The 27,758-nt window shown below is 43.0% G+C and overlaps 2 protein-coding genes and 1 long non-coding RNA gene across 3 annotated transcripts in view; 1 reads left to right on the forward strand and 2 right to left on the reverse strand.

The window, feature by feature from the left end:
• The window catches only part of GUCY1B1 (guanylate cyclase 1 soluble subunit beta 1), a 43,539-nt gene extending 42,096 nt beyond the window's left edge, over window positions 1-1,443 (reverse strand). Inside the window, exons 1-2 of the mRNA XM_081875338.1 lie at window positions 1,269-1,443; window positions 624-697 (exon numbers count right to left, since the gene is read on the reverse strand). Of these exons, the coding sequence (XP_081731464.1) occupies window positions 624-697; window positions 1,269-1,271 (77 nt within the window). The 5' untranslated portion in view covers window positions 1,272-1,443. The remainder of the gene's footprint in view (window positions 1-623; window positions 698-1,268) is intronic.
• Window positions 1-27,758, forward strand: part of LOC309349509 — a 362,599-nt gene that overhangs the window by 195,404 nt on the left and 139,437 nt on the right. The window lies entirely within an intron of this gene.
• GUCY1A1 (guanylate cyclase 1 soluble subunit alpha 1) overlaps window positions 12,995-27,758 on the reverse strand; it is a 35,524-nt gene continuing 20,760 nt past the window's right edge. Inside the window, exons 3-9 of the mRNA XM_081875331.1 lie at window positions 26,343-26,404; window positions 25,314-25,372; window positions 22,910-23,619; window positions 21,565-22,050; window positions 20,923-21,066; window positions 15,420-15,574; window positions 12,995-14,535 (exon numbers count right to left, since the gene is read on the reverse strand). Of these exons, the coding sequence (XP_081731457.1) occupies window positions 14,334-14,535; window positions 15,420-15,574; window positions 20,923-21,066; window positions 21,565-22,050; window positions 22,910-23,619; window positions 25,314-25,372; window positions 26,343-26,404 (1,818 nt within the window). The 3' untranslated portion in view covers window positions 12,995-14,333. The remainder of the gene's footprint in view (window positions 14,536-15,419; window positions 15,575-20,922; window positions 21,067-21,564; window positions 22,051-22,909; window positions 23,620-25,313; window positions 25,373-26,342; window positions 26,405-27,758) is intronic.

The raw sequence follows: 27,758 nt of genomic DNA on the forward strand, positions 1-27,758 counted from the left end.
CTGTAAATGAGATGGATGGCCATCTGTCATGGATGCTTTAGCTGAGATTCCTGCATTGCACGGAGTTGGACTAGACGACCCTGGGGGTCCCTTCCAACTCTACGATTCTCCAACCCAGCACAGCGGGGCTTGCGCGCCCCATAGGAGCCCGGGGCCTGCCCTGCGGTCTGGCGGCCGAGGCGAGACATTGGGTAGTCGACGGCCCTCCTCTCCTGGAAGGCAGCCGGCGTGGGAAGTGCGGCAAGTCCACAGGCCTCCTCCTCCTCCTCCTCCTCCTCCTCGCGGCCCACTTCGTTTTCCCACCAGCTGCGGAGCCGGGCCTCGTGGAGGCGGCTGGCTTCGCCTCTTCCCACGGGCCCGCTGCCGGCTGCGAAGACCCGGGAGACCAGGCCGCCCTGCTGGCCCTTCGTCTCGTTCTCTCTCTCCCCCGGGAGAGGCTTCCCTCCCTCGGCCTCCTCCTGCCGGCGCCCCTTCGGAGCGTGAGAACCCGGCGAGGGGGGAAAGAGTCCCCTCAGGAGGAAGGCGGCGGGAAAGGTCGCGCCGTTCCCTCACAGGGCGCGGGAAGGAGGAGAGGGGAGCCGGCGCGCGCGCCCTTCGGGCAGGTGAAAGCGGCGCCCACTTACTTGATGTCCTCCCAGACCTCGGGGCCGTAATTCCGGATCACCAGAAGCTCCAGAGCGTGATTGACGAATCCGTACTGCCAAAGAAGGGGGGAAAGCGGGAAAGCCGCGTTGGTGGAAAGCTCTCAAATGCGCAAAGGGGGCGAAGCTTATGAGGTGCTTGTGCGTGGAAACACGGGGACGAATCCGGGTTGGGTTCGAGAAACGGGGAGGAAAGGTAGGGATGGCGGCGATTATTCTCTCCCCCGCCCCCGCCTCCCCCCCGTTTCACCTGCTCCAGGTGGATGGTGCTTACAGGAGCGCCTAGCTTCAGGCAAAACCACAAAGCCAAGGAGGGGGGGTTTGGAGATGGGTACCAACCCGGGTACTTCCTCTGCAAGGGAAAGGAGCGGGATGCCAATATTCCCCCTTCACACCCCCGTTCCTCTTCCAGGTGGACTGTGCCCAGGAAAGAAAAGCGCGCGGCTGTGGGGGAGCCCCAACTGCGGCCGCATCTCCCCGCTCTCCGAAGCTATTCCCGTCCCCTGCGCCGCGCTCCTTATCGCGCATCCTTCCCTTCCCACCCCTGCCAGAATATCCGCTTCCCCCCTCCCCGAATAAAGGCGACCCGGCAGCCTGTGGCGCATCTGCCTCTCGCCTCGCACTCACCATCGCGCCTGCCGGAGCGCCCCTCTGCGACCGCGCGGTGACGCCGCCTCAGCAGCAGCAGCAGCAGCAGCAGCTCCGTGAGGGGATATAGGCAGGCGAGGAGGAAGACGAGGACGGCGGCGAGCAGGCGAGCAGCGGCTTCTCGCGCCGGCCTCCCTCGATGCGCTCTCTTGAGTGTCACCGGAACGCAGCCAATCGCGACGGCGGCCCGGAGGGTGGCTTCCAATCGGAAGCAGAGGAGGGAATTCGGATGCTGCCGGGGTGGGAGGGGGGAAGGGGAGGGGTGGCGAATGATGGGGAAGGCAGGGCGATGCGGGCTGGTGGCGACAGTGCTGGGAGAGGCGACACCAGAGGCAGAGACGTGATTGCCTTGACAATGGGGGGACGAAGGAGACGCTTCAGCTGATGCAAACCAGGCTGCCCCGAAGTCATCCTGAGGGATGTGCGTGTGCGCCCAGGGCCACATTCCTCTCGCTCTCTCCATCTCTGTTCTTGGCTGCTTCCCAGGGACTTGCTCACCTGTTTGCTTTACTTTGATTAATACATCGACTCACCTTTCTAGTCAGTGGCTTTTCTGAGACTTGCATGGTAAATATTTAACAGGCACGATTGCTCTTCCCGTTCCCACCGGCTTCAGCATTTTGGCTCATCATTCGTGCGTTGTTATTAAGCCTTTTCTAGAGCCCCCTTTGTATTTCGGAAGAGTGGCAACTATCCTCTCTATCCGAAAAAGTGTGCATGCACACGAAAGCTCATACCAATAAGTAACTTAGTCGGTCTCTAAGGTGCTACTGGAAGGAATTCATTTTCATTATTATTATTATTATTATTATTATTATTATTTTGTTTCAACTATCCTCTGTCTGCATTTTCACAGCTTATAACTCCATTTAGGATTTTTGCTGTTGCTATGATGAAGATGATTCCAAAAGTCACCCTGGCTGCGCTGAGAGCTGTCACTCTAAACCCGCTAGTCAACTGTTATTTTCCAGATTTTTTTTTTCTTCCTCTACTTACTTTTTATTTTTATTTTTTAAATAATATTTATTAAAGATTTTCAAATATAACAGAAAAAGAAAAACATCCAAATTTAAAACCTTATTTTCATTGACATCTTTCCAGGACTTCCCCTCCCCTCCCCCTCTTGTATTCCAATTCTTTCAAATAAATTCAACAAATTCTTGCCCCAAGTTTTGTTATTTTCCAGATTTCATTAGAACAATTGAGGTGTGGATTCTGGCAAAGTTGTCCAGCAGCGGCCCAAGCCATTTTCCCGCCTGATGTGAAGGGCAAGATGGTGCATTCCCCATTCTCTGCACAGAATCTAAGTAGAAACCAGACTGGTAGTTGATGGTGATGGAACTGAGGCCTCCACCACACCCTTAGGGCAGTAAGCTGGCTTAGAGGCTGCAGGGCAGACCACATGGCACACATTTCTAGCCACTTTCTGCCCCTCAGAATTTTCTGCCTGAGGCAGCTGCCTTGCTCTGCCACATGGACAGGCTGGTCCTGCTATTGCCAATACTCCTGTCCTTTCAATAAACTGTGTATCTGTATCTTTCCAATTCCACATCTTCATCAGGGGTGCTGACCTCTCCTCTTGGATATGGTACCCTCATCTCCAAAAGAATATTATGAAAATAGAGTTTATAACCTTCCTGCCCAAATCCTTCCTCAGTCTCTGAAGATACTGACTTAAAAAAAAACCAAAAACCAAATAATATATATAAATAAATAAATAAATAAATAAATAAATAACCAGTGGCAGTATTGCAGCTGGATAGTTGGGGCTTAAAGAGCAAAACTGGCCAAGATTCTTCCTACGTGAAAAGGAATGATTACAGCGTAATCATTAAATTGGCCATCAAAAACTGGAGGTAATAGCTAGCAATTCTAAAACTAGGCTTCTGTAAATGGGGAGAGGGCCAAAAACTGCCATGGGTATTAAAAATACTTTTTTTAAACTCCCCCTTATAAGAAGATTTAAAATAAAAATAAAAATCGAGACAATGAAAAACAGGATGCTCATTACCCAAGACAGACTCTTAAGGAAAGGAATTAATTACTGTTTTCTTGCAATACATACCCACAAGAGGCCATCATGATTACTGGGAAATGAAGGTTAAATAAACTCTTCTTTTGGCAGGAAACGTACCAATAGGGAAGTGATCCAAACTGGTGCCTTCTGGTGTTCAAATGTAATGGATAAAGGTCAGATTGGTTAAGTGCAGTAGCAGGAATTCAAAGACATGTGAGCGTGTGCTTTGAATATTGGACTTGCATGCAGATTGTAGTGATTAACACTGCTGACCCACCCAGAGCTGTGCAGGCTGAATGAGAAAAGATGGATTGTGAAAGATATTAGATTCAGTCAAAGCAATTACTATGTGCTGTTTTGAGAAGCTCAGCAGATACATCTAGTAATCATCATTATCTGAATCTGCACTATTCAAATTTCTAATTGAGTTTGTTATATCCTGGTGTGCACTTAACCATACTTTAAGTTATATACGTATATAGAAATAATAGATTTAACAGTAGAACAATGTGGAGGAATTGTTGAATTAGATCAGCAGGGAGGGGGTTTAAAGACAATGTTTCTGGACATTTGCTGGATAAAGCAAATTTTAGAAAAGCTTAAGTTATATGGTGATCATAATTCTTAAATCATCTCTATAGAATCAGTGTGACTTACCTGGAGGAAATGTGCTTGACAATTAAAGAATAATCCAGATCCACTCAGAAATAAGACCCACTGATGCAACTAGGACTTACTTCTAAGGGTGCGAGCATGGGATTTCAACCTAATCCTATGCACACGTGCTTAGAAGTAAGTTGTATGTAATTCATCAGTACTTATTTCAGAGTCACCATGCAAAGGACTGGGCCGTAAGATAAGTATATTTTATTGCAAACAGCTTCCTATAAACAGGTAGTACAATTATCATCAGATTCATTGCAATACATGTTTTCAGCCCCCCACCCTTTCCCATTGTTACACACCTTGGCAGTTAGGAGCTCCTTTTTCCAACTTCAGTTGGTAAGACAACTGTAGGCATTCCTGGGTCAGGATAACTTAACCAAAGTTTTCCATGCATTGTGAACCTCACATTTGGATTACTGCAATGCACTCTATATGGGGTTAGCCTTGGGGAAGGTCCAGAGCAGAGGCTGCATGTCCCTTTTTGCCACCTGAGGCAAAACAGGAAGGTGATGCTCCCCTGCCATCCTGCTTCCCCTGCAGCCTTCCTTACCTGGGTTGCACAGTGGCAAAGTGGCAGTGATGACAATGGGTTCTGGTGAGATCTTCCCCAAATCTCACAAGATTGGGGTGAGATTTGGGGAAGACCTCTCCAGAAACCGCCACCACTGTTTCTCTGCTGGTGGTGGAGATGGCAGGGGCCCCCGTGGCAGCTGCCTCAATTTTCTTCCTGGGCAGGCAGGTCTTGCTCCAGAGGCTGCAGCTGACACAAAGCACAGTGGGTAGGTTGCATGTGGGGCCAAACTAACACCAGCAAATAACACCCTACAAAAAACACCCAGGCCAAGTTCAGGGTGTTAGTACTCACATGTAAGTCCCTATGCAGCTCAGGACCAGGTTACTTAAGAGACTGTCTTATCTCTTATTATACCATGGGTCGGCAAACTAAGGTCCGCGGGCCGGATCAGGCTCAATTGCCTTCTGGGTCCGGCCTGCGGATGGTCCAGGAATTGCCGCATGGATCGTCAGTGCATGCGTTCTTTCCCTCTCCCTCCCTCTCCCTCACAGGGTGGTGATGGCACCTCCCTCCCTCCTCCTGGCTTCTCTCCGCCCTGCCTAGAGGAGGAAGGGGACTGGGCTTTGTTGGTGCCAGCAGCACTTGAGCAGATTCCATTTTATGCAGCCCTTTAGCGTGCCGCTCATCATCCCTCCACCACCGCTGCCAGTCCCTGCTGCTAGCAAGATACAGGTAAGCAGGCACCGGGGCTCGTGGTGCTCTTGCATCTTTCTTTCTTTTTTCCAAAATATAGTCCAGCCCCCCACAAGGTCTGAGGGACAGTGGACCGGGCCCCTGCTGAAAAAGTTTGCTGACCCCTGTCTTATATATCTTAGCAGCCTGCTCCACTGTAACTCAGAGCAGGGCTTTTAGTGTGGCTGCCCCTGTGTTGTGGTACAACATTGCTGTCAAGATATTATCCGTACTTTCAGAAAGCAATTTTTGTCCCAACTGGCTTTCCCAGCTAGATAAATGGGTCTACCGCAAGTGTCCACTTGTTAGGGTTTTAGTCTTGTTTCAAAAGCTTTGATTATCTGATTTATAAATCACGTTGAGATGCTGCTTTAGAAGGTGATTAATAATTCAATAATAATAGTGAATTGTATCATCAGAGCAGTCTTTAATTCAGGAGAACCTGGAACTGATCACAGATCATGCAACGCCTTCTAAACAGACTGCCTTCAGCACATCCGGCGTCTTAAAGGAGAAGCCAAAATAGTCGCTGCTGAAATGCTTGAGAAAGCTCTATTGCCAAGTCAATTACTCTTCTCATTCAGACATCTCAGCTTGGTCATCTGTACCGGATGGAAGATGAATCCATTCCAAATGAACTTCTAACCAGAGAACATGCAGATGTTCAAAAGCCATCGAATCAAACAAAGATCAGGTTTTAAGGATGTTTGCAAGTTAAGAGGGGCCTAAGGCTGAAAAGGAACATTGTAAGCTGGGAAATTTCAGCTGGCAACAGGCTATGCAGAAGGTCAAAATGCAGCAGACAGAAAAGAATAGAAATAGAGGGGAGAGAGAGAATAAAGGAAAGGTCCACTGTGAAGTCTTTCCTCACCATACCTTCAAGGTACATAAATACCTTGAAGATACAATGTCCAGTATCTGTGTCCAAGATAACTGTGCATAGGTCAGTGATCCATATGTGCCATAAATATATTTCCCTTATCGGGGAAGGGCCATAACTCAGTGGTAGAGTATTGGTTTTGCAAGCAGAAGGAGCCAGGTTCAATCCCTGGTATCTCCAGGCAGAATTGGTAATTTCCCCTCTCTGAAATCCTGGATAGCCACTGTGGACAGTATAGACAATATTAAGATGTATGAACCAAGAGCCCCTGTATTCCATAGTCCTCCTGCAAGCCACATAAACATAATACGTTGTTCAAGTGCCATCAGGAGACAGCCTTGGTGGAAGAGGACAGTGGTGCTGAGTTTGATGCTTTAGAACTGTCTCAATGTATGTTCCTCTACAAAGCCACTTCCGGCCTGCCCGGGAGGTGGGGTTGCGGGCTTCACGCCCACCCCACGTGAGCGGGGGCTGGTCCCAGCCCCCGCGAGAGCAGGGGAATCCCGGTTGGGTCTGCCCCCCAGCCAGCCAGCCAATCAGCTGGCTGGCTGGGGGCGTGGCCTGCCCGATTTAGGGCCGGCGCGGAGGGGGCTCGCCCTCTTTTCGCTGGCTCGCCCCCACGTTTTTGGAGGTCTTCTTGCTCGTGTGGCGGTAGGCATTGGTAAGAAGGGGTTAAGAGGGTGGGGGGGGGGAGGAACGCCATCACCTCCCCCCAGCAACCAAAGGGTGGTCCGTTAAAGGACTCCGGGGGGCATGGCCCTGTCCGAAGCCTATGCCTCGGCAGGAGACTCCCCCAATATAAGGTTATCCCTTCCCCGTGTCTCCAGCAAATGGGCTGGAGCCGGATAGTCATTAGGACCAATGCCTAAGCCGATGCCTCTCATTCCTGAATTCAATAAAGTTGTGGCCTAATTCACCCAATTAACTTAAATTATGGTGTCTCGTGTCTTTATTTACCCTGGTGGGGGGCGGGAACTCGCCACGCAAAGTTAGTAGAGCAAAGTAGTTTTCATCTGAGCTGCAGAAGAACTGTATCTTTACAGTATGCAGAACACAACCCAACATTCCCAGTTTAAGTCTCTGAAAACTGTTTTGTTTCAGTGAAGACTGTAACAGAAGTAAGGGTTCATTACCATTTGCTTGTGTAAGCAGAAGAGATTATTTGGCTGTCAGCATCAAAACCTCTGAAGCCCATGGGACATATATCTTTAGAGGATTGTTTATTTTATTCCAGATTCCTGCACAGTTTATTATTTCTTTGACTGTATGTCTAACCTCATGTTCCAGCACAACTGCATATTTAACATTCAGATCCACCCTTTGTATTTGGGAGAAAACACAGCTCAAACCACTGTATCTGGATATGATGGGGCATTCAGAGCAATGGATCATCTATGTGTACACACTTTGGCATCCTTCTAAACGAAGTAGCATCATTTTAAACAACCATCCAGCCATGCAGTTCAAGGGAAACTCTGGACACCATTTCCATGTAGGAAGACACATTACTAACAACCAGAACTACTGCAACTTATGACTCTGGCAAACACAGATGATCCACTGCTCTGAATGCCCTTCTATATCTAGAGACAGCAGCCTGAGATATGTTTTCTCTTAAATGTAAAGGATGGATCTAAAGTTAAATATGCAGTTATGCTGGAACATGAGATTAGACATACCACCAAAGTATTCTGCAATGTGTGATGGGAAGCACACATGACCCAGTGTGTGGCAGTTTTGAAAAAAAGCAAATTCCATGCTAGGGATCATTAGGAAAGGAACTGAACATTTTGACCATGTTCCTGTTACTGATGTGCCCCCCTGCCCCATGTTTAGGTGGCAATGACAGATTTTATGGGGACAGGCCAGCAGGCATGGATCTGCTCTTCCCCTTCAGGTGAGTACAATCATTCTGAGATCTACTGGGATCTTATACTGTCGTTGAGAGAAGTCACAAGTGCAAAACTGGTATCAAAAGTGCAAAGATCCTAGTTGGATAGCTCAGTCAATAGTTCATGAGATTCTTAATCTCAGGGTCATAGGTTTGAGCCTCACGTTGGGCAAAAAAATCCTGCATTGCAGGGGGTTGGACTAGATAACCCTAATGGTCCCTTACAACTCTACAGTTCTGTGGTTCTATAAATCTAGCTTCAACAGATTTACCTCAAGCCATAGAATAAGACTTTGGCTTAGAACCATCTTTTAAAAATCTTTTTGTTTTCCAATCCTATTACTGTTAGAAATGAAATACAGTCTTGAAAGTATGGTCATGCTCAAAGGCTTTGACTTAAGATCCCTAAAAAAAACTTCTGCTACATGTTATGTTAGAAGTAAAAAGAGAGAGAATAAAATGCAAGATGATTCAGTGACCTGATGTAAGCCTTACTATAAATGGCAGCTGAGTTTCTATTTTTGGAGTCTCACACTCTAAGGAGATACGTTTCCTGCCTCTCTAAGCCTGAACCCTCAAACAATTTACACTTGACTAGTCTCTGTTCAGTCACCTGGAACTGGTCCAGAGTTAAGCGGTTTCAGGTCTGCAGCCCTTTTATGCAAATAAATGAGGTGGGAAAGCAGCTATTTCTGGCCACTGTGAGGAGAGACAAATAGGATCACCAAAGTAGGCCAGGCCATGCACATGCAAAAGAAGTCAACAGCTGGGCACAATATTGGGTTCTACATACAACAGAAGCCAGCAGTGTATCTTATGGCAAGAGTAAAGGTAAAGGGTAAAGAGACCCCTGACCATTAGGTCCAGTCGCGGACGACTCTGGGGTTGCGGCGCTCATCTCATTTTACTGTCCGAGGGAGCAGGCATAAAGCTTCCGGGTCATGTGGCCAGCATGACTAAGCCACTTCTGGCGAACCAGAGCAGCGCACGGAAACGCCGTTTACCTTCCCGCTGGAGCAGTACCTATTTATCTACTAGCACTTCGTGCTTTCGAACTGCTAGGTTGGCAGGAGCAGGGACCGAGCAACCTTCTGATCAGCAAGCCCTAGGCTCTGTGGTTTAACCCACAGCACCACCTGCATCTGGGCACAATATTGGGTTCTAAATACAACAGAAGCCATCAGTGTATCTTATGGCAAGAGTACACAACAGGAAAACAATTCTGTATGCTTGTTTCTTCGGTAGCATTGCAAATCTATGAGGTAGCCACATTTGGAATACTATGTACAATTCTAGTTGCTCCATCTCAAAAAAGGGATAGCATAGAGCTGTAAACGAGCAACCAAGATTGAAGCATCTTCCCTAGGAGAAAATGCTTCCCTAAAGCATTGTGTGTGCAAAGCAGGGAAGAGGAGTAATTTAGCGGGGGGAAGTGACTGTGGTTGTGGAGTTTCTTCTACAAGTTCCAAAGATCTTAGAAGCTCACTCTACAGTAACTTGGAGCAGGGCTGCCCATTTTCTGTGGAATAGCATTCCTATTGAAACATGACAGACATCCACTATCCACTTTCCAGAAACAATTGAAGGCATCTTAGTTCTGACAGGCTTTCCCATTTGCATAAGTGGGTCTTTATCACGAGTGTCCATTTGTTCGAATTTTGGTCTTATTTTCAATGTTATTTTCTCTCTTTTTTGTACCTTTGAATGTTTAACTGTGTTTAATTATTTTATATGTAAATTGCCTCGAGACAATGATTAATACATCAATGCGTGTATACACAAAGTGTTACTATTTAATAGCACTAGAACTTACAGGGTCGTTCAATGAAAATGGACTGGTAGTAGATTCAGGACAGATGAAATGCAGCACTTCTTCACAAAGAATCTATTAATCAAATTTATGGAATTCACAGGCACAAGATGAAGAGATGGCCGCTAGCTTAGATAAATTTAAGGAAGGTTTAGACTAATTCATGGAGTGTGGAACCATCAATTAGTCATCAGGATGGAGGGATAGGATGCTTCTAGTTCAGGGGTCAGCAAACTTTTTCAACAGGGGGCCAGTCCACTGTCCCTCAGACCTTGTGGGGGGCCGGACTATATTTTTTGGGGGGAAATGAACGAATTCCTATGCCCCACAAATAACCCAGAGATGCATTTTAAATAAAAGGACTCATTATACTTATGTAAGAACACGCTGATTCCTGGACCGTCCGAGGGCCAGATTTAGAATACAATTGGGCCAGAGCTGGCCCCCGGGCCTTAGTTTGCCTCCCCATGTTCTAGTTACTGTATCCTAGGGAGCAACACTAGGTGAGAGCTACTGACTTTATGTTCTTCATTGTTGACTTCCTGGAAGCATCTAATTGTCCATTTTGGGAAAGAGAATACTGGATATTTGCTCTGTTCTTGTAGAGCCCCTTTGACATTTTTATCATGCTGTGGGATCACCTACTGATTTTCCAAGTCAGCAAAGTATAATTTACAATCTGTACCCATGTTGGATCACTCTCACTGGAGTCTAGCACGGATATGCCATGGCCTGACATGGAAAACCTTTCCTCATGCAGACTGTGCCAGAGCCCTGGAATTTAGCACTATTCTGCTCCATAAGTGTTGGGCAGGATCCATAAAGAGTTGAAGGAGAAGGTTGAACTTGAATTACATGATCTTGCTGTCTTATGATTCAACCTTACTGACCTTTACTAGGACAAGACTGGCAGGCTTCTTTGTACATTTATTATGCAGTTAGGAGCTACGGCCCCTGTTCACTTCACTCAACCTAAGCCAACCAACCCTTTTGCCACCACCACCCTTCCCTCAGACTTGGCCAGCTCCACTACCTCACCCATTCCCTCACCTATCCCTCCACAGCTTAACCCACCCTCCCCTTACAGCTTACTCCAACCCCCAACCCTTTTGAAATGAGATGCACTTCAGACAGCGGTTTTTTGAAGTGCCCTTGTTAAACCTCACTCCAGCTACACTGAACGGGGGTGGGGACTTCACAGAGTAGTTTGCCAAATTGCATTGTGAAACCCCTCCTTCCATTAAATAACTTGGATAGGCTACCTGTCATTATGCTGGAGTTGGCATGGCTGTGATGACAGCGTGATGACAGCCTTACATTTTTATGCATATAGGAAAAAATGCTCTGTACATTATTCAAGTGTTTTTCCTTTTATTGAAGTCCTCATATATCAAAACATGAGTACACCATCCATACACACACACACACACATACATATACACACACATATACACACACGCACACACCTTACACTTCTGAAATGAATGCAATGTAATCTGTTTAGAAATGGTCGATACTGTGGAATAGTTTACTTTACACTTTAATATAAACTTAAATAGCAACGAAAAGAAAACATTTATTGCTATAATACATAACAAGGGAGATTTGTTCCCCTTGAAATCAGATTTATAAGTTTGATTACAGAGGTTTTAGCATTTGATTATAATCACACACACATATACACACACATTGGTATAATTTATTGACAGTGAAAGAAGTTCAGGAAGCAGTAAGTGACATATCTGTATACTAGCACTGAAAACAGCTGATAACCATATATGCAAGAGCAGTCAAATGTAGGCCTACTCAAAATTAAGTCCCATTAACTTCAAAGGGACTTGCAGGTATGTGTGCATAGGATTCAGTCTAAGTGAAATGCTTGGCCTTTTAATATCTGATTAACCTGTGCCTTTCAGGAAATGGTTAATACTGAACAGAGCTTTACTTAAAATGATGCAGCAATGCAGTGAAAAAGGATGTCCCATATTTTAGGACACTTTGGCCAGGTTATACGTTTGTCAGCTGGTAAAAGAGCATGAAACTCTTAATCAAAAATTGAGGTTGTGCCATCGTGTTAGGCTTCCTCTCTTTCCTAATTCTTTTGATGACACATATTCACGATGACACATACTTCTTATATCACATGAGATAAGAAATAGGAAACTGTAGGAAGTAGAGAAGTCAGAGCAGTAAGTTTGAGAAAAAAGAAATTCCATTTCCAGACAGGTATGTCAAGAATAATTTCAGGGAGTTGTATAAATGAAGAGGAACATTTTCAAGTCTGAGATGGGGGGAGAGAAGGACAGAGGAAGGAGATCTTACTACATAGACTTGCTTGGACCCAAAGTGTGGCAGAAAAAGGGTTTCTAAAAGGAAAAATTCCTCCTAGCTTAGTTTCAGAATTGGTCAATATTTTACCATCCTGATAAGAATTTTACTCTCTTTGTTAATTGCCAGGACTTAACGATGCAAAGGCAGAAAAAAAATCCAGCCAAGCCATTTTTGGTGTCAGTGCGAATGCATAAAGTATCACAGTGTACACATGGGGCCTAGGTCCAGATCTGTAGCGCATTCTGTATGCATGCAACGTGAAGACCGTGCACTACAAATGCATTCTGAGCTACCGTGTGAATATCCACCACATAACAAAAAGCACATTGAGGTATGGTGCTGGAAGAATTAAGATTAGGAATAGTCATAGGCGCCGACTCCATGGGGCCTGAGGGGGCCCGAGCCCCCTCAAAAATTCATTTGGGGGGGCTCTGCCCCCCCAATAATTTAAGAAAATTATTAGTTATATTATGCTTTGTAAAATCACAAAATTATGTTGGTATTTTTTATTTTCCTTGTTTGACGATAGTTACCTTTTAAAATACATTCAGTAATGATCTAGAGAGGGGGTGGGGTTGCGGGCTCTCGACCCATCAACAATCTCGCGGGGCTGGCGTCAGCCCCGTGAGAAGCGGGGATTCCCCCTAGCTCATTAATATTCACTGCCCACGGCGGCAGCCAATCGGCTGCCGCAAAGGGCGGGCCCTCACAGGTTCACTTAAGGTCGGGGCAGCCCGGGGCTCGCCCCTTTCGTTCCCCCAGCAGCAGCGGTTTGGAGGTCTTGGGACCCCCCAATATTTTTTATAAGTCAGTATGGGCCCCCGCCCCCCCAATATTTTTTATAAGTTGGCGCCCCTGGGAATAGTTCAGATTCATTTAAAATACTGTAATGGGGCTACTTGAATGTCAACTTTGTTTCTGCTATACATTTAAAAATACTACTATAGTAATAATGGGCTGTAAATGGAAACTAAGAAAAGGTACACTGCATGGCTTGCAGTGTGCAGTAACTGAGATTGAACATGTTTTCGCTTCCTCTGCTCATGAACCAAACAGACTTCTCCCCATCAAATGAATGGTGGCCTGTGGTGTCATTCCAGGCTACTCCTTAAGTGGTACTGTAGCATCTGTGAAGCCTCCTATGCAGAATGAAGATGAGAGGCTAGACACCAATTCCCCTTGCATCTAGGTAGGCATTCTCTTTGCCATGTATTCCATGTTCATGTTTAAAACTAGCAGTGGCCAATGTGGCATTGCTCACCTGGCTTTCCAATGCCAAGCATCACTGCTAGTTACCAAGAAAGAGATGAGGTGGTAGAGAGCTTGGTGTGGTGCAGACATGGCGATGGAAGCATTGAATTGGTTCTTCCAGGCATGCACCACACTCCCTGCCTACTTTGCCATTCCCCCATCCTTCTTGGTGCCAGCAGTGGGCACTTGGGTGTTGAGAAGCCTGGTGAGCAACACCTCCCCACCCACCACTAGTTGGTACAACTTGGTTAAGCAACTCTATGTAACCCGAATATAGTGGTACCTCAGGTTACAGACGCTTCAGGTTACGCAATTTCGGGTTGCGCACCGCGCCGAACCCGGAAGTACCAGAACAGGTTACTTCCGGGTTTCGGCACTCGTGCATGCGCAAAAGCGCTAAATCGTGCTTTGCACATGTGCAGATGCAGCGCTGTGGGTTGCGAACATGCCTCCCACACAGATCACGTTCGCAACTCAAGGGTCCACTGTATATTTCAAGAAAGAGCAGTGCTACATGTTATGCTGTTCATATAGCAAGCAGATCAGTTCTGCTTGTTTTGAATGCTGTCCCTCCAGAAGTGATTCCTAAAGACTGGGAAGTGGAGAGAAGTGTCAAGCGCATACTCTAGGGAAGTAGGGAGCCCTTATCAGACTCACCTTGGTAAAGCAGCTGTTTGCAAGAGGAAAAGAAATATTAGGTGCCTGGGCTTTTCCCCTTTCATTGTTACACGAGGTGTCACTAATATGGGCCGCTCCTGCTTCCCACCCTTCCAAACTGCCACTGACTTAATATATTTTTACATAAAATAAAAATTAAAAGTAGTATGGAATATCCCTTTTTTGGTAATTTTAATACTGGCTTTCAGGTGTTAACAAGCTAAAGTGCTGTCATGTTTCCTTTTTTTTTGAATGTTCATACAGAACTCATCCTGGAAATGCAAGAAAGCACAGCTTAGTCTACTCCTGTTGGTGTCCCCAAGAAATTTGCTTTTCCATCTTCAGCGTCTTTCTTTTGAAACCAGGGCTTTGAATTTGTTCCTTGAAGGTAAGCATCAAGAAAGTAACAGATCCCGGGAATATCACTTGGAAAGTTGGGAGGAAGTTCCTGCCTTGAACGAGGAGTAAATACAAATCCTGGATAATCTTTTAGTAACCTGCAAGAAAAATTGAAATGCGGTTAAATATAATATATATGTAACCTTTAAATAATGGTGAACAATATTATCAAAACAAATTCAAACCAATTTTCTATGCACGATGGTGTGCTGTATCTGCCATCAACACAAATTGCTAGGTCATATAGGCTTCCCATCCGAACAAGTTTTTACTGGCTTGTTTTTAATTGTTGTATACGCTTTTTTAAAACAATGTTTTTCATAGAATAATAGAATTGGAAGGGACCAAAAGAGGGTCATCTAGTCCAACCCCCTGCAATGCAGGAATCCCAACCACATGGTCCCCCATCCAATTTGAAATTATAACTGACCCTGCTTAGCTTTTCAAATGTGCTAGGTTTACGTATGTGCAATTGTTTAACTATTCTTGTATCTGGAATTGTTTTATGTAAGTTTTTATTGTACTGCAAATCATACAATTGTTAAGAAATGCAGTAAATAATAGGTAATAAGACTCTATTATTTGTTATTGTTTTGCTTTTTGGTTACAGGAAAAAAATTTGTCTCAAAGTGACTTACAATTTAAAAGGAAAAGGCAAAAAGCATACAATACCAAATTGAAATACATCACTGTTTGATCATTTTATTCAACCTTCCATAACATTCAGGTTTATCCATTCCTGACAGTGGTTCTCTTGCTGAACATTGCACAAAGCCAACAAGCACAAAATCAGCAACAAGAAGAGCAAAAGAGTCTCTTCCAACCTCTCCCCCACCCCACAGTTCTGCTAATTCAATAGAACCATGTCATAGAATGCAATGCGGTACTTTGCAAGGGGGGGGGGAGCTGCAGATAAATGTGAAAGTGATTAACAAGCCACCACTTGCATAGTATAAGAACTTTGCATAGTAAACTGCTGTACCTATAGGTTGTTGGGCTGACATTTATTTTCCTAGGAACGCTGCAAGACTCAAACTTGTTGGCAAGTGTTACGTTGTTTCCAAATAGGCAATACCGTGGCATTTTAACACCGACGACACCAGCAAAGACTGAGCCGGAATGCAGACCTATGCGCATCTTTGGAAAACAAAAGAAGATATATAATATTGTTTGATTGTTAAACTTGACAAAAATCAAACTATCAAAGATGCAGTAAGTTTTATTAGCTCATTTGCAATCATTGTGGATTATGACCAGAATATGAGCAGTGTAGTTTGAAGAGCAGTAGTCAGATGGTAACAACAGAAAACTTCTTTTGATGCTTATTTTGAGGCTTACCATTAGTCTAAACAAAGCATGTTTGTGCAGAGATGTCTGAGTGCAGTCCAACAGGAACAGTTGATGCAGAACTTTAGTTTTGGTTTTGTTCTTTTCCAGCAAACCTTGTTGGGACAAATGGAGCTGGTGTTCTGTGGACCATTTTCTGAGAAATGAGCCCATTAACCTCTAGCTTAGGAACTTGTGGGAGATCGTGTTTCTCAGATTTTAAGACTACCGGTATTTTAACAGTTCTATCATCTTGGCTTCCCCTCAAATCAAGCACTTACCATGACTTACAATCCTGTTCTGTATCCTACAATTACATTTAAATGATAAATACCATGCAGCCAATCTATTCTTCCATGTCCAACAAAATACTTTGCAGCATGCTGCTTGTTTACAGCTAGAAAAATTAGTTATTTATATTGTATCCTCAAAAACAAACACCTCTCAAGAGTTACATGCACACTGTCTTCTCTTTGCAGTTTGTTCATAAACAAGGGCATATTGCATAGCAGAAATTATGTACAAAGCTACAATCAGAATACCATTACTGTTCAAGGAATAGTCTCCTAATTTACAGGCTGGTGTTGGCAATCACTTGAAAGATCTTTACACAAGCCCAAAGGATCAAGAAAACGCCTGCATTGACTGATGGAAGCATATTCAAATCACAGTGCAAACTTTTACTAATATAATCAAACAAAATACTCTGCGATGCATATGTGTTTTCCAGTTCCTAGCAGCCTGGAATCAACAGATAAATATGTAAATGTTTCTCTCAACTGGGATCCATCCACCTGCTAGTGAAGTGATCAAGCCCAGAAAACAGAAGGCAGGTGTTACCCAGGAATTGGAGGGGTCGGTGCCTTTGGAATTTTAGAGAACTGGCAAAGCCAAGTGCCTCCCATATTATAGTGAAACCACAACCAATTTAGGATTTGCTGAGTTGCAAGGTACAATATCTCATGAGGCACGGACTGCTTTTCTTCATGCTATGCCTAAAACTAGCAGATGCTTCATACTTATAGGCCACAAGAAAACAAGGGATAAATAATAAAATTGTAGAGTTGGAACCATGAGAACCATCTGCTCCAATCGCCTGCAATGCAGGAATCTTTTGCCCAACGTGTCACTCGAACCCACGATCCTGAGATTAAGAGTCTCATACTCTCCCAACTGAGCTATCCACAGTGACATTAACGTGGTTTTATGGGCACCAAGGGGACTTTCCAGAGGAATGCTGATTAACAGTAATGAAAACTCAATTTAGGATATTAGTAGTTTGCTTTTGAGATAGCCTTTGAGATAGAATACAATTACACAGCAAGTGTCAAATATTGTAAGAGTTAACTATTATTAAGTGTGTTGAAAACATTAAGCGTAAACAACCTCTACTGATAAGGTCCAAGAGCTAAGCCCATATGCCAGCTGTTAGGGATAGATAACACACTAGTCCCTTTCTTGGAAAATCTAACATTATGGAATAGGACTGTGGAGTCCAAGGGCTACATTTCCCAATAGCACTATCTATGACATGTACTGCATTGTGGAACTATAGTGGAATATAGTACAAGTTTAGTGCTCACTTCCATGTAATTTGCTTCTAGAAGAAACCCATTTGTAAATAAAATGGACATGAATGCTAAACATGTGCTGTATTTGACTATAGTTCACTATTCCACTATAGTTCTGGAAGTGGCTCTTATGTTGTCTGAAATCTCACCGTTAGGAAAGCATCAAGGACATGGAATAAACTGTGAATGCAGCCTCAGGGTGGGAAACTGCCCTGCTGGGAAAAGGAGATAAAACAGAGGAAGAGACAGAAGAGTAGAGGGGATGTCAGCCTAGGATCAGGTCTGTGAGGGCTGATGAGACACCAGTGGAAACTCAAGTGGAAAAGAAGATTGATTCTAGCAGTCTGGGAAGAAAGATAGCCCTGAGATTCTGGCTAGACAAAGTGTCTTTGTGAGAAAGGCCATTGGTAAATGTACTGGAAGGCAAGAACACTGACTGCAAGATGAGCTTAGCACACCAGCAGTGCTCTCCTGATTTTTATTAATGTCCACTTGGTGATTCATGTTCACATGCTGCCTGGGCTGAAAATAAATCTTCCAGAGGGAAAATAAATCTTCCGGAGGGAGCCTGCACGGCAGGGGCTGGGTCCTACCGCACCGGCGATGCGGGGACCCTTAAAAACCACGGCCACGGGGGCCGTGGACATGGAGACTCGGCTGACACCGTTAGCGCCCTCCCGACTCGTGAAGGAGCCTTTTTAAAGGCTACGGATCGGGTGCCGGGGAGAAGCGTGGTGTTTTGAGTCCTCTGCTATCCCTGCCGTGCGAAGCCGCATGCCATTCGGCGGAGAGCGCTGGCTTTTTCCTTTGAAAATTCGGACCTAAAAGAACAACCCGTAAGTAATTGGAACTTGGACTAAAAAGAGGGACAAAAATTTTAAAAATTTCGGAGCGAGCGGGGGAGGCGCAAAAAAGGAAGTCAGCCACCCCCTCCATTGTAGAAGGGTCAAAGCAAAGGATCTGATAACTAAGATCGGAGTAACATCATTTTGGCAAGTTTTTAACCTCACGAGCGAAGAATATGAGATTGAGCTGGAGGAGGAAAGTAGAATTCGGACTTAAAAACAACCCCCCCTGGAACCCCGGGAGCGATCGATGACGGAGTTTGGAGAGGAGAAAGGCAAGTTTTGACAGCTGTCAAAGAGCTGTCAAAGCGGAAAATAAGATAGAGACTATGTTACAAGGACTTTGCTGGTTATATTTGTTATAAATTGGATACAAATTGTTTTAAATAAGGATTATAAAGTTACTAGGGCTAATGGATGCGATCTGGAAGAGAACTCAGTTTTTGCAATCCACCTAGAGGAGCCGAGGGATATTACAAGTGGTTTTAGCTGGAAATTGGAACAGAACTGTTTATCTCCTGGGAAACTGCAGAAATGGAACATTATTATGACTACAGAGGCCACTACACCGAAGAAGACAATGGAATCATCTGTTGTGGAATGAAAGGAACTTGACGTAATGTTTTGTTTCTGAATAACAAGCCTCGGTAAAGGAACTAACTTTTGGAATTAGGACATTTGTGCAGGAAAACAGGGACAGAAAGAAATAGAAAGAGGAGTGTGATCAATAAGAACAACAAAATAACAAGAATTGGACCAAGTCAAAAGTGGGGACGTTTGGGACATCCAGATTTGACAAGCTTAAGGATTATAATTTGGAGTTTTTTACTCCTGGATATAAAAATCTGGATGGAAAAAATGGGCCTTTCTTTGAGACAGAATCCTTCCATGATTGGACATTCGAAACTAAAGAGGACTGGCAAAGGACTATGACTTAGAGAGACGTGGAAATATCGGACATTGAGGAACATTGGGAACGCAACCGGGAAAAGGGGGGGTGGGAAATGTGGAATCCAAAGGGCGTAAACTATGTTTTATTTAGGCTATATACATCTACATGGTATTCTAAAGTGGGGAACTCGTGGTGGGAATAAGCCGATTTTAGGGGAATGGAAAATAATGTTTGTTTTTTTTAAAAAAAAAAATTTGGGTTAAGGATAACAAGTCTGAATTGAGGAGAAGAACTTGTTGAGATCATTTGAGAGATTTGGAATACAAGGGGGGGAGGGAAGGGGAAGTCCTGAAAGGATGTAATTGGAAAAAGATTTGAAATTGGATGTTTTATTAATTTGTAATTAATTGGAAAACTTTAATAAATATTATTCAAAAAAAAAAATGAAAATAAATCTTCCAAACATAATTTTTTCCCCTCTGCCAAGGCATATTTATCTTTTCTGTAGAATCTTGCAGCCAAAGAAAGTGGTGTGCAGTTCAGATCGATATTTAAAACTCAGCCCTTGGCCCCTTTAGGGCTCTCATTACTCTCTAAAAGTTGCCAGGTGATAATGTTGCCATAGAAAAAGTAGTTGGAATAACTCCTATGAACTCCACACCTTGGACTGACTTTCTTTAGCAACCCTGCCCCCTGACCTTACCAGTCCTTTTGGACAGAATAAGCCAATAGTTTTAAGCAGTTGACTTTAAACAGTGACTTTAAGCACTGTGGTCCCCCAGCCATAATTTCCTTCAGGCTGCTTATCCTCTTCTTCTCTCAGTTCCATCTCCCCTACCCTTTTCCCAAGCCACCTATCATTCCTTCAACTTCCTGTCTTGGTTCATTTCTTACTCTGCTTTTTTTCATTTTCTTCAGCCCCCTTGGTTTGGGGCAATCTATGTCATAACTGGGACACGGGTGGCGCCGTGGGTTAAACCACTGAGCCTAGGACTTGCCGATCAGAAGGACGGCGGTTCGAATCCCCGTGACGGGGTGAGCTCCCGTTGTTCGGTCCCTGCTCCTGCCCACCTAGCAGTTCGAAAGCACATCAAAGTGCAAGTAGATAAATAGATACCGCTCTGGCGGGAAGGTAAACGGTGTTTCCGTGCGCTGCTCTGGTTTGCCAGAAGCAGCTTAGTCATGCTGGCCACATGAGCCGGAAGCTGTACGCCGGCTCCCTCAGCCAATAAAGCGAGATGAGTGCCGCAATCCCAGAGTCGGTCATGACTGGACCTAATGGTCAGGGGTCCCTTTACCTTTATGTCATAACTTCCCCACATCCTAGGACTCTTCCTTGTCCTTAGTCTGACCCTGTGTGATGGTTTCCTTCTAGCCAAACAGAACTTTCTCTTTCTCCACAGAATCTGGATTTCAAACTGCTTTGTACTCTGAGCGACTGAACATCCAGTGGCAACACATCGGCTAAGCCAGTATCAAAGGTGTCACACCAAAAATCAAGTATTTGTGGGGCAAATAGAAACTTTTGTGGGAAAGCAGCATGAGGGAAGGGTTAAAACCACCTTCTCCAGCCCTCAAAAGAGCACCTCCCATCATACAAATACTATGAAACAAATTCTAAAATATAGTTGGTTTGATCATGGATCTTTCACATCACACCTGGTTTGGTCCCAATTCTGCACAGAAAAGCACAAATGAATTTAGACCACTAGTCATGAGGTAAATTAAATCATTGTGAAAGAAAAGCATTTTAGGTAATACTTCACTAAAAATGAAAATAAGAAACATTTTTTTCTACTAGCTAGTATTTAAAATATCAGTAGTTTAGTGAATTTGAGATAACATGCTAACCTTGATGAGCTCTCCATGTGGAGACATCACTTCATTGGACAGCTCCATCATTTTCAAAGCCATCAATGCAATCTGAATAGCATGGGTCTCACTTTCCTTGTGTAAGCCTCCAGCCACACAGTATGCATCCCCAATGGTTTCTACCTGAACATTAAAATAAATAACTTAGAACACAAGTAAAATCACATGAAGAAAACACAGAACACACTTGGAAGGATTGTCCATAACTCTGTCCCCTCTAAAGCGCACCCACCCACTTGAGATTCACATGAACTTGAGTTCTGATGTGCTAATTGCATGATGCAACTTGCCAGCTGCTGGAGCAGATTATTTTGAGCTGTAAAATCTGGTTTACTGTGGTGTTTCATTATGACAAAAATGTCAAAATATTTATCTTTCATCCACCACCCATGAGGCTCTATCATCAGTCCTGGAGGCATTAACTCATAAATAGTGCCAATGAAGCTAGAATATTTACTCCACACTAAATGCACTGAAGATTGCATTCTGAGGTATATAATTTGTTAAATGACTTATTCCAGATTAACACCATCACCTCTAAGTTGCATTATATCACTCAAATAACCTTACAAGCTTGATTCCCCTCTCTAGGAGGACAAATTGGTGCAATAAATTCTCTACCTTATAGACATCCAGCTCTCCACACTGGTAATCAAAGAGAGTGTAGAGCTCGTTGAGCATTGTGATAACCTGCATAGGTGAACACTGGGAACAGATAGCAGTGAACCCTACGATGTCGGAAAAAAGCATTGTCACATTATTAAATTTCTTGGCCTGTACAACTTGTCCTTGCCACAGCTGCTGTGCAACCTCTCCGGGGAAAATAGAGCACAGAAGATCTACTGTCTTCTTTTTCTCCTCTTCAAGGGCTTGGTGTGCCTGCTCAAGAGTAGCCTTCAGTTTTCCTAGCCTTTTCTTCAGTCCATCTTGAGCTCGGGCTTGTTCTCCTATTAAAACAACATCCCTAAGTGCATTATGAATCGGAATATCTGAAAGATAGAGGCCACGTCCTGTAAAGTCTTCTAGTCTATCCACACAGGGGGATCCCAAGAACAAGATGGTACTGGACTCAAAGATGTAGATCATCTGTCCTTTAAGGTCCATAACCTGAAACAATGAGAGAAACATGAGGTGATGTGAGACTTCTGGAGCATTATGGAAGTTTACTAATGCAGTGATAGCCAAGTTATTAAGCCATAGTACCAAACTCTCTCCAGACAACCTGCTTTGGGTTAGAAGCTCAATGATTATTATAAAATCACAAATCTCACACCTCTGAAGAGCTTTAGATAAACAGGGGCTGTCCCTCTACTAGGTGGAACTTAACAACTATTGTTCCCACTGGGTAATTTGGTAAGGAGAGGCACCTCACATGCACAAATAGGGGTCAATAAGAGCTAGAAAACTCAGAGTAGAGTCTGGATGCAGCTTACAGGCTATCCTACAGATTTGCTGGCAAGGGCCAACATGTTTAAATGCTCTCCTGTGATTGTTAGCTTTTTTAAAAAAAAACCTCCTTATTGAAATATATCTTAAGGTGGAGTTTTAACCTAGCTTTCTCCCTGACATCCTTGTTTTCCATGAGTAGGGTCGTTTCCTCATGAGGTAATGTTAAAACATGCATTCCCTTCACCCGCAGTCCAAAGTGGAATGACCCCAAAATAAATGTAACAAGTGGAGAATAGCTTACTTCAAACAAGCATTCCATTGTGAATGGAAGCATTAACAAATAAATGCAAGAATTTTTTATGCTTGCGCTTTTGCTATGAAAAGAAACTTACATGAGGAGAAACTTCAAATTCAAAATTCCCGATGTCAAAGCCCCCCCAAATGGGAGGAGGAATCATTCATAGTTATTCACTCATTGCCTTGTGCAATACATCCAAAGCTACTATTGCATTTGTACACTTGAATTAGAGATGGGATGAAGAAATAAGAAATATAAATATGATAAACCTGTTCTTACCCCTGTTGACCTTTTAAGAGTGCTGTCCCCTCGTCTCACTCTTATAGTAAACTGCATGTTTAGCATTGTCATGATCCCACTAAACGTGGAGTTTATTTTAGGGGCCAGGATTTCGAACCACTCGTCAAAGTTTGGCTTTGCTTGAAATTCTCTCCTGCTCAACAGTCTCCTTATACCATTGCCAACTTGCAGAATAGCCATATCCTTGTCAAACATGCAATGAAATGGGAAAGTCTTGCAGAACATAGAAGCAGGAATCACAAGAGAAGACTGAGGTTTGCAGGGAGATAAAGATGGCTTTGCACTTTTGACTTGCACAGAGTACAACAAATATGGCTGGTTAATAAACTCAGCGCTATCTTTGCAGAAACAAGGGGGCATCACTGTCACTTCAACCTCTGTTTCATACAAAATGTGAGCTGCTGCTTTGATAATGCCGGACAGGATCAGGCTGGTTGTTTTCTTGGGAAAGAAATAGTACACGTTTAAGAAATCTGGGTCCTTTTCCAAGCACAGTATTGAGACCTCTTCAAGTCTACCCTTTTTTTCTGCATCGTGGCAATGAGCACTCTGCTTCAGAAGAGTACTGAAACTGTTCAAAAAGTCTTTGAGGGATCCCCCGACAACTCCTAGGATATGTTCATCTTCTTCATAGCATATTTTGAAAAGCTCTTCACCAAGCGATTCCTTCATAATGTTTACTGGAACTCCTGCAAAGTTAAAACATTTTATACCAGCATTCTTCTAAACAGTATGCCTTTGATTTTTTAAAAATCCTTCTGCATTTCATTTTCTTTCACCCCAAACCTGTTTTCCACTATTAAACATCTTCAAACTAACAAAGCCATTTCAGATCAGTCTCTGGAGGAATCTCCTCTCATTCTTGCAAAACCTCATATGGTAGGAGCAAAGTACTTGTTGACTTTGCTTTGCAATTTTATTTTATTTTAAATATCTTAAACTTTTAATCGTTACGTCTTTAATTGTTTTATTGTATATGTTAATTAAGGAATTTTTATGTTAGGTATTTTAATTATGGATTTATTTTATAGTTGTAAACTGTTTAGAAATCATTTGGACAAATTATAACAACACCTTTGCACGTCTATTTGTTTTGAGCAAAAAATTGGTAACCATTTCTAGTGGAGGACAATGAATAAGAGTCCTTCCAAATGGACAAAAAAGACATGGATTAGAGTTTACTAAAATCTAAGAGCTGAACTGAGCATTTGGTAGGAAACAGGGATTTTGGAGTCTGAGGTGGCACTTGTCCACTGGAAAGCAACACGTGTGGTATGTGTGCAAGTTCTAGAGAAGAAATGCCAAAATGTTCATGTACCACCTCATGACAGAGAGATGGCATTGCAGAGGAGGTGTGTACAGTGGTACCTTGGGTTACAGATGCTTCAGGTTACAGACGCTTCAGGTTACAGACTCCGCTAACCCAGAAATAGTACCTCGGGTTAAGAACTTTGCTTCAGGATGAGAACAGAAATCATGCAGTGGTGGCACGGCGGCAGTGGGAGGCCCCATTAGCTAAAATGGTACCTCAGGTTAAGAACAGTTTCAGGTTAAGAACGGACCACCAGAACGAATTAAGTTCTTAACCAGAGGTACCACTGTACTCCAATACTAACGAGGAAGGAGTGTGCAGCTACCCATCCAAAAAAGCAAAATAACAAAGCAAAAGGGATCACCAAATGACTTGGGGAGGAAGGGAGATTTCTTTATATTTAATCCCTTTAAGTATTATGGGGCTGCTTGAGAGAGTGCTCTCCTTCTAAAGCAGGGATGGAGAATCTATGACTCTCCAGATGTTGCTGGACTCCAGTTCCCATCAGTTCCAGGGCAGGGATGATGAGAGTTGGAGTTTAAGAATACATTGAAAGCCATAGGTTTCCCATTCCTGAGCTATATAATTTTTTAAAAAAAAATTAAAATGGAGCTTGTTTTTAAAGGCACATATACTCACTATTGCAACAGATGTGCTTGTTTGCAATAGACACAAAGCACTTAGTATCACAATAAAGCAGAAAGGATAACATTTTCTCAGCAACCAAGTAGTTTGAGTGAATGCCTAGAAAATATAAATCCTCTGCAACACAAATATTTTCTTAAACTAAGCAACAATTGCACTAGAAAATATCTGCTCGTATTGTCAACCTCCCACAGTAGCCAAAGCCAGGTTGAATCAACACCATATAATGAAGACTGCACTGTTAGCCCTGAAAGTAATTTATTATCTCCTACTGTGTCCTCAAAATATGAACTGCATCAACATGATCCCTCACTATTGCTGGTCACAAATGTGAGTGGTGTGTGCAGAACTTATTCCACTTCAAATGTTTAATAAGCATCAACTAATTACATTAAGTGGAATTGCTTGCCATAGATATCCCATTACCTGATGCATTTGCATGGTCAGTGATTAGCTTTTCAAAGTCTTCTCTTTCCTCAGAATTCCTATAAATGATGCAAAACAGAATTTTAAAAACTACCTAATCCACAGTAAAAATTAATTTTCAGGTACTAAAACCTGAAAAAACAACAACAACAGATAAGCAACCCAATTTGCAAAGTTAATTTGAGAAAACTTTAGATTCCCATTTACTCAAAAATTTAGTTACTCTTTCTTATCTGCTAGCTAAGCAATTTTGCAGAAAAACAATTAAGCAAGCCAATGCTTTTGTGTCTCTTCCTCATCCAACCTATTCTGTTCCTACACAACCACTAGCAAAAGAACTAGCATCTTTCTGTATCTTCACCACCACCGCCAAGTAATTGGAAGCAAATCCTACACTCGAATATCAGTAGGATTCACAGCTGAGTTAGCTTAAAATCATAGTGCCACAGTGTTCAAATTCTACAAACTCAAGTTATTATGAAAGGAATTTTAGCTTCCAAGAGTAGCAGGATCAGAGACTAGGCAAGACTGCTATGAAATTTTGCCTCCTAGTCCAATCCCTGCTTTGACTTGAATTTTCATTATAAAGATTCATGACTCCTATGCAACTCCCTCCCCCTTTCTTAGGGAAAATATATAGCTGAATATATTTTTTAATAAAAGTAAAAGTCAGCTACTTTTTAAAGCTATTAGTTCTCATGCCTAAGGACAACTTTGCAACTCCCATTTGTAGGAACAGGCAAACACAAAATGTCTTCGCAATAGAGAGAGGAAAACTCTAAAGGGAATACTGCTCAAAATTCAGTCTTGGTACAATGACATACTGATAAAAGTTTCCAGTGTCTTAATGTTGAATTATTGTTTGATACCTTAATACTTAAGACTGTGTTTGGCATTTATGGTACCTGATTTCACTAACATAGGGGTTTGTTATATAATCTGTGCAGTCATTACCATAAATGGGATCCAACTTCCTATTTGGTTTTTGCACTTGTTATTGGTTGCAAAAAGTTAACTTATTTAACTTACCTGCTTTCTTTTATTTTATTATTTGCTAGTGTCCTCTGAAATGCAAGATATAACCTTTCATACTGAAAGGAGAAAAGTCATATTAATTCAAATGTCAAGTTTAAGCATTTCATATATTAGAATTTCATATTAGAATGAGCTGCAAACTTTATACTAAAGGTAGAATGCAATTCTATCCAAAATTAGAACACACCTATTTGTAGATCATTGGAGTCCCCAACTTGTCCTGTCTACATTATGGTGTAGTGTAATGTGACTGATGTTTTCAGATGGCCAGCATTCTGTGCCAAAGCACCTGCCACTAGACTACATATGGATCAGGGAGATCACATTGTAAGTTCCCATACTAACACAACAAGCAACTGTGGGCCTGTATCACTGTTATGGAAATTTACTACACAGCCCATTCCATTGATAAGATGCCCAGCTACAGATGTTACTCTCCAAATACTGTCCATATTCACATGCCACTGTGGACAAATGAAGATGCAGTGTGCTCATATCCACTGGATACACTTCATTACTCCTCAGCCCTTCCAACTCAGTGATTAATCATGGAGTGCTCTGATGAACACACATAGCTTCCCATTTGTATGGGCCTGTCCATTTATTTCAATGAAGGAAGGTGATCTGTGTCTGTATTGACTCAGTTCATTGAAATGAAGGATAGATGTCACATATGAAAATGGAACACATGGCAGCTTTCAGGACTGAAGTATTTCTTTGACAGAAAGATAATGCTGCAATTCCCTTCAGTTAGCACATAATGAAGTTTGGTCAACTGTATCTCAGGACTTATATATGTATCAGAATGCCCAAATTATACAATAATAGAGTTGGAGGGGACTGTGTAAGTCGCCTAGTCCAATGCCCTGCTCAGTGCAGGAAATCCCCAATAGAGGATTGAACTATTTATCTATTTAGCCTCCTAATATGAGAGTCAGTATATATGAGTATATTGTGAAAATGACAGGATCTCCAAGCTTGGGCACATAATGTTTTATTGTCGTTCATTAACCTTGTTGTGTGACACACAGAACTTTGTAGACAGCAGTTTTATGGGAGGAAGAATGGAAGTATGTCCATGCTGCCTCAAGAAAAAACTACACTGGTAATGAAGGCTGTGTTCTACATTTGAAATAAAAAGAACAACTGAATGAATGTTATACCTTATTAAAACAAGATGTAATTAATATTTATATCTAAACAGAAACAATATGTGCAGCGCTTTCCAACCTCCTTATTTGAGTCTGGACTTACAATCTTCTTAAAAAACAAACCAACCAACGAATTAAGAAACAAACAAAGCCCCACATGAATTTGCTAGTATCTTGAATCTCATCAAATGCTATTTTGGGCCACGCTATACACTCCCCATGATATTTGCACACAACCTTTCACTGACGTCAATGGAAG

Source organism: Podarcis erhardii, assembly GCF_964252035.2.
Source record: "Podarcis erhardii genome assembly, chromosome: 9".
Classification (NCBI taxonomy): domain Eukaryota; kingdom Metazoa; phylum Chordata; class Lepidosauria; order Squamata; family Lacertidae; genus Podarcis; species Podarcis erhardii.